The sequence below is a fragment of the Hydra vulgaris genome, chromosome 11, assembly GCF_038396675.1.
Source record: "Hydra vulgaris chromosome 11, alternate assembly HydraT2T_AEP".
Classification (NCBI taxonomy): Eukaryota; Metazoa; Cnidaria; class Hydrozoa; order Anthoathecata; family Hydridae; genus Hydra; species Hydra vulgaris.
This window is the reverse complement of record NC_088930.1, coordinates 998,002-1,009,532: the sequence shown is the minus strand read 5'-3', so window position 1 is coordinate 1,009,532 and position 11,531 is coordinate 998,002. Positions and strand designations below refer to the sequence as shown.

Here is an 11,531-nt window from a genome sequence, read left to right as displayed (position 1 = left end):
TTTTAATAATGATAGACTTCCTGCCCCAACCAAACCCTCAGTCGATGTAGCAGCACTCCCTTGCGGGTCAGGCTATTTGTCAGTCGATGTAGCAGCACTCCCTTGCGAGTCAGGCTATTTGTCAGTCGATGTAGCAGCACTCCCTTGCGAGTCAGGCTATTTGTCAGTCGATGTAGCAGCACTCCCTTCCGAGTCAGGCTATAAGATAGTCGATGTAGCAACACTCCGCGCATGATTTACAGTAAAAAAAATAAAAATAAATATATTTTATTAAAAAAAATAAAAACATTTTATTAAAAAAAATAAAAATAAAAACATTGTTTATATTGTTAAAAACATTCAGAATGTTTTAAAAACATTCAGAATGTTTTAAAAGAATAAGATCTTAAGAAAAACATTGTTGCCCAAGTTTTTGATACAACGGCTTATAATACTGGAGTGAGTAACGGAGCGGCAACTTTTCTTGAGGAAACAAAATTTATGAAAACGCTTCTCTGGCTTGCATGTTGCATGTCGCCATCATGTTTTAGAACTGATTCTTGGATCATTTTGGAATGCTTTATTTCAAAAGGAGACAACATCCGATGATAATATAGAGTCTACAATTTTTAAAAAGGAATGGCTTAACTCTGAAAAAACTCCTCTCAAAATTTCAAATAGGACCATTAATCTTGAAAATCCTTTCTTAAAAAAAAAAGCAAACAAAACTCGCAATTTTTTAGAGAAAGCATTACAATCTAAGCATCACGTACGAGACGATTATAAAGAAGCTGCAGAATTAGCAATTTTTCTATTAGGTGGAGAGGAACCCAAGAAATGGAAAATATGTGGTGCTTGTCATCATGCCAGATGGATGGCGCATTTACTGTACGCACCAAAGATGTTAATCTTTAAAGATGAATTAATAGAATCTGATTCAAGCAACATAAAAATATTTTTGACTTTCAGCTTTTAGGTTAGAAGCATCAAAAGCTAATGATGCACCATTTAATGGTATTTAATGGTATAGTTATTTAACGATCTAGAAACTCTTATAAGTATACCAGACTTCTGTATGGCTGCTGAAAAAGCCCACCAAGTTTTAAACAGACACTCTTGGTATGTAACCGAACAGGTGTTTGTATTAAGTTTGTTTTCAAATAATCTTTCTCTACATGATGAAGAAAGAATTGCAAAAAAAATGTTAGATTATGGAAAACCACTTGGCATCAATTGCGGTAAACCAACTCTTCCATTAATTAAAAAAAATTCTGAAATATTTTCTTATATTGGGAATAAGTATTGGTTGATTTTTCACAACTTAAAATATGATGGAAAATGGCTCAAAACCCCTTCATCGGAATGGGACAAAAATACTAACTATTTAAAGATGAAGCTATTTGTCAAAACTTTAAAGGTAACTAACGACGCGGCTGAGAGAGGAATCAAGTTGTGTTCCGATTACCTTCAGATATTTACAAAGGTATACCAGAAAATTAATTAATAAATTAGAAAAAAAATCAACAAAAACAAAACAAAACATTTAAAAAAAGATTGATATAATGTTTTTAATGATTGAAATATTTCTATTCTTTAGGATGAAGGTGTGCGAAACGATGTTTTTAACGTGGTCGAAAATCACAGAAAAATTGTTGGCAATTTAAGGTGGTAGTATAGTAATTAAAATTGAAAAATTCATTTTTTCAAAAATACATTTTTTAGCTAATATAACTATTGTAGAGTCGAAATCTAATCTTGCTTTATAATATAAAAATCAGTATATACCTCTGAAATTGCTTTTAAATTGTTCAATATCAATTTTTATCCAGAGCAACACTTTATTTACCAGGTTGCTACGGGTTTTTGCAATCAAAGTTATATAAAATAAGCGATAAAAACAGTTTCATGCTAAACTTTTATAATGAAAATTGTTAATCAGCAGTTACTTCTTGTTTATTGACTCGATTTATACGCGAATGAGCACGCTTTATTGCTATTTTATGCTCTTATTTATTTTATTTTATGCTCTTATTTATTTTATTTTATTATATTTATTTTATTTTATGCTCTTTATAAGTTCACCAATAGTCTATAGTGTAGTATACATCAGTCAATTTTTAAAATATCTTATTTTAATAAAAGTGGAATGGGTCGAACGAAAAGAAAACAATCTTCTAAAAGAGTATACCAAAATAAGAAAAGAAAGTTTTATGGAAACAGACATACAAATGTCTGCAAAAATAATGAAACCGTAGCCATACCTTCAGTTGAAAAGATACCATGTTCATCATCCTACAAGAAGTTGTTCAACGAAGAAGTTGTAAATGAACCTCAACAGATAAATGAAGACTTTAACTTTATTATGAACTTTGGTTTACTTAAAAAAACAATAATGGTCCTTAAATGCCCAGAATGTAACAAGTTAGTAAATTTGCAGTTTGATTCTTCAAAAAAATATGGCCTAAGTATTGGACTAAAAATTTGTTGCAGTGATTGTGAATGGGAAACGATTTTTTTTTCATCTGCTAAAATGGATAAAAAAATTAATTGTGTTGGACGAAAATGCTTTGACATAAACACTCGTACAGTAATTGCATTTCGTGAAATGGGTAAGGGATTTTCAGCAATAGAAACATTTTGTGGAATTATGAACATGAACCCTCCAATGAATAAAAACTGCTATAATGACACATTGCACATAATGTTGGATGTCTATCAAAGTTTGGTTGACAAAACCATGTCAAATGCAGCAAATAAGTTATTATCAATCAATGAAACATCTAAAGATATTATTTGTGGGTTTAATGGATCATGGCAGAAACGTGGATACACCTCAAACAATGGATTAGTAACAGCTGTTGCTGTAGAAAATGGTAAGTGTGTTGATTATGAAATAGAAACAAAAACTTGTAAGTTGTGTTCTATATGGGAGTTAAAAAAATACACACATCATGAAGAATATAATGTTTTTCACTCCTTACATTATAAAAAGTGCAAAATCAGTCATACCGGTTCAGCCTCCTCTATGGAATCAAGTGGTACAATAAAAATATTTTGCGTTCTGAAAAAAAAAAATAATTTGAGATATACAATGTTTTTACACATATGTTTTTTTTTTTTTTTTTTTTAACATCTTCGCTTCCAACAAGGCTGCAAGCAGCCATTAATTAAAGTTGGAAGTTACTGTATGAGAAAAGATTGTTTACAATGCGTTTTTGCACCTTGTCTAAAAGAGAAAGGGCATCATTAGAAGATCCGCCCCAGATATGGCAAGAGTATTCCATACAAGGCCGGATTTGAGATTTATAGAGATAGAGAATAGAATCCAGAGTAAGAAAGTGGCGAGCTCGATAAAGAAATGCAACCTTAGCAGATGCTAATTTTGCAACCGATTTGATATATGGTTTCCAAAAAAGATTGGAAGTAAGAGTTAATCCTAGAAGAAGAAGAGTAGGTGACTTATCGAGTACATCACCGTTCATAAATATAGGAAGATCTAAATTATTTCTTTAACGATTGGCTGAAAAAAATTGAGTTTTATCTAAATTAAAGTTCACCAGCCACTGTGAGCCCCATGCTGTAGCAGTAGTGAGATCCTTTTCAAGCTCAAATGCCCCCTCCGAGCAATCAGAGGGTGTTGGTTTCTTATCACGACAAGAATAAATGGTAGTATCATCAGCAAACAATGCCACCTTAGATGTACGAATATCTGGAAGATCGTTAATGTAAATTAAAAAGAGTATAGGGCCAAGGATAGAACCTTGAGAAACCCCTGAAGTTACAGAAATAGAAGAAGAGTGTTGTCCATCGAGGACAACTTATATGCTACGATTGGAAAGGAAGGATTCAATGATCTTAAAGATGTTGCCGGATACACCATAAGAAGAAAGCTTATGGAGAAGACCAGCATGCCAAACTTTATTAAACGCTTTTGAAATGTCAAGAGCGATGGCCTTAACCTCTCCACCTTCATCTAATGCATGATAAAACCTGTCAGTTATTACTGTTAGCAAATCAGCTGAAGAACGAGAAGATCGAAATCCATATTGATGGTCAGAAAGTAAGTTATTAGATTCAAGATATTAAGTGTTTGTTAATTAAAGATTCAAAAACCTTGCTTATGATAGGAAGAAGACTTATGGGACGGTAGTTAGACGAGTCTGATCCCTCTTCAGAATCTTTGAAAATAGGGATAACAGATGCGGCTTTCCAGCAGGCTGGAAAACAAGACTCTGATAAGCACTTGTTGAATAGTTTTGAGAGTATAGACGACAGCTCCGGAGAACACTTCTGCAAGACAATAACAGGTATGTTGTCTGGGCCACAAGCTGTAGAAGAATCTAGGCAGGAAATCACTTTAGATACAGATGCTGGAGTGATATGAATGTCAAGCAATGGATCAACCTGTTTGTTGGCAATATCAGGTAGAACGCAATTAGTGGAATCAAGAGATGATATTGATGAAAAGTTTTTAGCAAACAGTTCGGCTTTGTCTTTAGGTGAGGTGACAAAGTCTGAACCATACAAGAGAGGTGGAATTATAGATTTGCCCTTATTATTGATATTATTAAAGATTCCCCAGAAGTCACGAGAGCCTAATTTTTGAGATGAGATACGAGATTTCATGACCTGAGAATAGAGGGTTTTGGCATTAGACAAAACCTTTTCACAGTTGATTCTAGCAGTAATAAACAGACGTCTGTTTTCTGGAGAATTGTTTTGCTTATGAATATGGAAGTAACGGTTTCGATTGGCAATTGCAGCAGCACAGTGTGAGGAAAACCATGGAGGAGAGTGAGGCTTGACCTGGAATCGTCAAGAGGGAACAAAAGATTCCATGCCAGCCTGAATTCTCGAAGTTATGTAAGAAGCACATTTGTCGACAGGAAGTTGAAAGATTTCTACACAAGGGCCATCACGAAGAAAATCACAGTAAGAATCCCAGTCAGCTTTACTGTAGTTGTAAGAGGTTCGATAATAGGGGTATTCAGGTGATGAAGAAGAATGAGATATTAGTTTTAAAGAGATCAAACTGTGATCAGAAGCACCTAAGGGTGAATGTGGAGAAACTGAGCACTGACTAGGATCAGAAACAAGACATAAGTCGAGTAGAGAAGGTAAATGATTAGGGTTGTCAGGAAAGCGATTTGGAAAGTTGACTATTTGAGTTAGGGATTGAGAAAGGCAAAAGTTGTGGGCTTTAATGCCTGCAGAGTCACTGACACTAGAGCCAAGCCATTCAGAGTGGTGAGCATTAAAGTCACCGACAACAACTATATTAGCTGATGGATAAAGAGAGAGGGCTTGGTCAATATGATCAGAAATAACATCAAAAAGAGTGCAGTCTTGAGATGAAGGAGAGCGATATAGAACAAAGAGAAAGGCAATAGAGTGAAGTGGTGCTAAACGAAAGCACATGAAAGAATAGTCTGTGGATTCAAACCTAGTTTTACGACAAACAGGTGAATTCTTACGAATGTAAATGCCCAGGCCAAGCATGTGACTATTGGAGTCTTTACAAATCAGAGGAAGATAACCATCAACACTAAGATCACAAGATGAGACAGCCGAACTCAAATTAGTCTCACAAAGAGCAAGTAGGTCTTGTGAACTTTGCAAGAGATAAGACTCAACAGAAGAAAAGTTACTTCGAAGACCACGAATATTAGTGAATGATAGGTTTAGAGAACTTGGTGATGATGATGGTTTTTTGTGTTTTATAGTTTTTGGTACTTTATTCATTTTTAAATTAGATTGAAGAACTTGACTCAAAGCATAGATAGTACTCAGAACACCGTTTAATAGCCCAATCAATTGCCTCATTACTACTAATAAACCCTAAGCCGTAACAAAGGGCTCCAAATGTGGCCTCCGCAATGCACACCAAAAGTACAAACAGGGACACCATCCATGCACAACATGGCACTGTTAATACTTTGATATTTTTCAGCTGTTGATGGAATCAGCCTCTCTGAGAGCTACCACAGAGTTCGGGAAACCTGACTACCAGCCGGCCTCAGAACCATAAAACTGAGTTTTAGAGCTGTACCCTCATAAGGAGATAATAGAATGAGTTGCCTAGTCATAAAAACAGTGACACAAGCAAACCCATGCATTGAGTCAATAAGATCCAGCATTCAACATCCTAAACTGGAAACAATGTATTAAAAATACATCTATGTATGAAGAAAAAATATGCAAACTAATTGCATATTTTTCATAGCAATAAACGAAAGTTTTTTTTTTCGGCTTACAACCAAAAAGATATTAAATTACTTTGGTGTATGCTTTTCTCCAAAATTATAAAAAAACAAAAATGTGCACTCTGTATAAGTATTAATAGCAAATTATTAAAAAAATGTGCACTTTTTGCCTTTATAGCTAATATATTTAAAAAAAAAGATGTGCACTTTTTGCCTTGGTGTTAATGTCGTTTCTGCAAAACCTTATGGAGATTTTGAAATAAAAAAAGCAGAATGCATTGGGCATATTCAAAAACGTGTTGGTACTAGATTAAGAAACTTAAAAAAACAAAATAAAGAAACTTTATGTGATGGCAAAAATGTTAGGAGGAGCAGGTCGCTTAACAGAACATGGTATAAATATATTGCAAAATTATTATGGTAAGGCAATAAGGCAAAACGTTGGAAATTTATATGGAATGAAAAAGAGTGTTGCAGCTGTACTTTTTCACTGTTCTGAAAGTTGTGATGGCGAAACGCGTCATCAGTTTTGTTTGCGTACCAAAGATTCTTGGTGCAAATTCCAGTCTGACAAACTGACTGGCAAAATTTCATATAAAGAAAATATTTGTATTCCCGCTGCTGTCTGCAACACCATCAAACCAATATTTATAGACCTTGGTTCCGATAAACTTCTTGAAAAATGTTTGCATGGAAAAACGCAGAATCCCAATGAGTCTCTAAACCAGTTGATATGGAAGCGATGCCCAAAAGATATTTTTATTGAAAGAACTGCTCTAAGTATAGGAGTAGCCTCAGCTGTACTAAATTTTAATGAAGGTCAGCAGTTCTTAAATAAGTTGTTAAATGAGCTTGGAATGGAATTCGGTGTAAATGCGCAAAATTACTGTTTACGTAAAGACAATAAACGAATCATTAAAGCAGAAAAACAATGTAGTACTAAAGCAAAATCAAGAAGAAAAAAGTTAAGAGCAATAAAAAAAGGTTTTTGTGACCAAAATGAAGAACTGGAAGGTGTAACTTATAAAAGTGGTGAATTTCGAACTATTTTATTCTTCTTTTTTTTTTTAATTGCGTTTTTCTCAAAATCATGTATTTGGGGTTTGCGACGTGGATTGTTTAAAAAACCAATTATCAGATTTACTTGAAATTTGGCACACATACTCACTACATTAGTATCTACAACATACACTGGGATAATTTTTATTGCTTCTCTCGTTCAGTAATTTTTAATCATTTTTTTTCATAAATTACCCCCAAAATTGCAAAATTTTACACAAATGCAAATATTTTTTGATTTTTTTGACCATATTAAAATCTTCTAGTCTATGTTGCAATGCCACATGAAATATATCACCAGCCAAATTTTCAATAAAAAATATATAAGGGTTCTTGAAAAATCTCTGTCGCAGTTTACCTCATTTATGGGCCTTCAGCGATAATTATGCTGAAGAAGATTTGTCATATTTTTTTTTTTTTTTTTTTTTGCTTATTGATGTTATATTACACATTGTAGAATTTTTTTTTATTTGAAAAAGTTTATTTTTTTATTTTTTTGCTAATTACTATACTACCACGTTAAATAAGAAGCGGTTATTTGCTGATTTAGCGCAGTACAAATAAATGCTTTTATAACACTTTTTTTATAGGATAAAATATCCTGCATTAGAAAATAGTTACGTATTTTATTGAAAGAATATTGTTTTTAACAATAATTTTTTATAGAAATAAAAAATATTATTGTTCCTCTAAACGGAAAGTCTTTCCAACGAAATTTCAATTTTGACTCAAATTTCAATTTTCTAATCAAATTCGGCAGCACTTAATAATGTTTTTATATAATTTTTTCAATATAATTTAAATTCTTATGTGTAAAGGATCGTATTTCTTTGCAGACAAGTGAATTTTTTGAAAATTTTTAATTTTGGCCTACCCTAATATATATATATATATATATATATATATATATATATATATATATATATATATATATATATATATATATATATATATATATATATATATATATATATATATATATATATATATATATATATATATATATATATATATATATATATATATATATGTGTATATATATATATATATATATATATATATATATATATATATATATATATATATATATATATATATATATATATGTATATGTATATATATATATATATATATATATATATATATATATATATATATATATATATATATATATATATATATATATATGTATATATATATACAGAGCCGTAGTGAAGGGGTGGCGAACGAGGCCACAGCCATGGGCGGCAAATTAGCAAGGCGGCAAATTTCAAAATTTAATAAACATTTTTTATTATATGAAATGTTTTATAATGACGCCTCAAAACCAAAATAGTTTTAATTTGCGTTTCAAAATCTTTGGACACGCCTCGTAATTTTTTTCGCACCTTCATGCAAATTAAAATAATTTCCAATGTGAAATTAAAACATTAATTAAAAAAAAATTAAATAATTAAAACAAAATCTGAAAGGCAGTAGAATATATATTAACGAAGATTAAAGAAACTATGGAAGAGAGAAACTATGGAAGAGAGAAAGAAACTATAGGAAGAAGTGAAAAAACTGTGCAATCAAGATAAATATAACTAAATTAATTGTCGCCAATTTAAAAAATAACTTAATTTTTTTTTAAGCGTAAGAATTAGTTACTCTTACAAATGGCTAAACAAACAATAGATTTTGCAACGCAACACTTTAATATTTTCAAAACTACAAATAACGTTTTACTTAATGACTTTTACTATCCAGATTTGCAATTTTTTAATGAAAATAATTTTAACTCGCAGTTTTTTGACTTGAGAACTTTTAAAAAAGAAATCGAGGCAAAATAGTTGCATTTGTATTTATTAATTATACCTAGTCGCGTCAAGAAAAGTAAAATATTTTGAAATAAAAGTTTTAAAATCAATTATGTCACCATCAAAAAAAAGAACAAAGCTATCTGGTTCAGCTTTCAAAAAGTTAAAAAAGCAACGACTTGAAAGTGACAAAAAATTACAAAAGGTGTTTGCAAAATGGATTAAAAAAATGCGAAGATCAAACAGAACAACCAGGTAAAAATATTTTTATTGATGCATTTTCAAGTCAAAATTACAAATAAATTTAATTAAAAACTTAGCAAACTAAGCCACGTCATTTGCAATATTACAATGGAAAAAATGTTGATTAGTTTATTTTTATTTTTACGGCGCAAAAAAGTCCAGTTTTTTTTCAATGTGATGATGAACAGTTACTGCAAAACAATGAAGTCAACCAAAATGCAGTTACAATAAATCTGTTAGAATTCAAGTTTGATGATCCACCAACTTGGCCCAAAATCAATGACAGTCTAAGATGTTCTTTGGTTGAACATGGTGCTAAACAAGACAAGAGAGAAGTCTATCCTACCACATCAACATCATCAGAAAACAGACATTTCAGTTCTAGTTGGTTTGAAAAAAATCTTCCTAATGGGGAAAAAGTTAATCGTCAATGGTTTTTATACAGTGCATCAAAAATTCTTTGTTTTGCTTTCCATGTACCCTTTTTTCAAGCACAAAGACAAGCAAGTTTGCAGATACATCAAAAGATTTTTCAGAATGGAAACAACTAAACCCTCGAATCCCTGAACACGAGAATAGCTGTGAACATAGAAAGTGTTTCACTTCATGGAAAGAATTGGAAAAAAATCTGATAGAGGGAAGATCTTTAGACAAGAGCATTCAAAATGCCATCCAAACTGAAAAAGAAAAGTGGCGAAATATTCTAAAAGTTGTTATAGATTCAATTGTGTTTTGCGCCAAGAACAATTTGGCTTTTCGAGGCAGTTCCAATATTATTGGTGAGCCAAACAGTGGAATCTTTCTCAACACAATTGAACTAATAGCACGCTATCATCATCCTTTAGCAGAACACATAACGAATGTTAAACTTAAGCAGAAATTTGTTATATACTTTTCCCCACAAATTCAGAATGAACTAATTGAACTTCTTGGCAGAAAGGTGAAAAGCGAGATAGAGAATTAAAAAAGCCAAATATTATTCAATTTTATTTGATTGCACTCCTGATCTCTCTCACAAAGAACAATTGTCAGAAATAATCCGATATATTTGTGTCACTGATGGAGAATGTTCTATTGAAGAGAGTTTTCTGGATTTCATTTAGTCTCATCAAAAAACCGGAGTTGGTCTGGCTTCAGAAATATTATTGAGCTTAAATAAAGATGAATTAAACATCGAAGATCGCCGAGGTCAGGGTTATGACAATAGAGCCAACATATCTGGAAAATATTCTGGTGTTCAAGCTCAAATAACTGCAAAAAATGATTTAGCACGGTATGTGCCTTGCGCAGCTCACACTCTAAATCTTGTAGTAGTCCATTCAGCAGAAGTTTCCCCATTTATGATTACATTTTTTGAAAAGGTTCAAAAAATATTCAATTTCTTCTCAAGTTCTACTACCAGATAGGACAAACTGATGAAAACACCTGAAGTCACCCTAAAAAGTCAAAGTGAAACATGCTGGTCTGCCAAAAAGGAGGCTATTCATTCACTAAATAATCAAATCACAAATGTTTGCAATGTTTTACAAGAAATTAGTAATGATTCTCTGCTAAATGCTGAAACAAGGTCCGGAGCTAGAGAGATTTTGATTAAGTTGATTTTGAGGTTCTTTGCTGGCTTGACTTTTGGAACATGATACTTACATTAATTGACAGAGAGAATCGCAGCTTACAATCAAAAAATATGACAATTGATATTGCATCAAAAAAAAATGCTGGTCTGATTGCTTCTATACAAAACCTTCGAGACAGGGGCATTCTTAACAGCATGAAAAAAGCTGAAATAGATTTTGTTTGAATCTGTCTAATTTTAATATTTATTAAAAAAACTAATGCCTGGTAATTTTTTCAATGACTTTCAACCACAAAGCACGATTTAAAGTTGATTTTAAATGTGCTTTAAGTAGGTTTATCAAAATTTAAATCAAATTAAACATTAAAAAAGTTATTGAATTTGAGGCGGCATTTTTTCACCTTGCCCGAAAGGATTTTTGATCTCACTATGGCCCTGTATATACATATATAATTATATTTAAAAACGATAAAAAAAAAACTTTTATTATGGAACATTAAGTTTCATGCCTAACGGCAATCATCAGCCATATATTACAAAATTAAAAATTAAACGTTAAAATTACAATTAGAATTACGGTGGCGTGAGTTCTAATTACTCGATGGAAACAAAATTTTAAAAGTTTTGAAAGTATAACGTAACGTAAACGTGACGTAAACCAACCAGGATCAATCT

At 31.7% G+C, this 11,531-nt stretch overlaps 1 protein-coding gene across 1 annotated transcript; it reads left to right on the top strand.

The window, feature by feature from the left end:
• Nucleotides 1-9,152: 9,152 nt before the first annotated feature.
• Nucleotides 9,153-10,689, top strand: LOC136087483 (uncharacterized). Its single transcript, XM_065810350.1, has 4 exons — nucleotides 9,153-9,295; nucleotides 9,441-9,716; nucleotides 9,776-10,223; nucleotides 10,387-10,689. The coding sequence occupies exons 1-4, from the start codon at nucleotides 9,153-9,155 to the stop codon at nucleotides 10,687-10,689; spliced, it is 1,170 nt and encodes a 389-aa protein (XP_065666422.1).
• The last annotated feature ends 842 nt before the right edge of the window (nucleotides 10,690-11,531 follow it).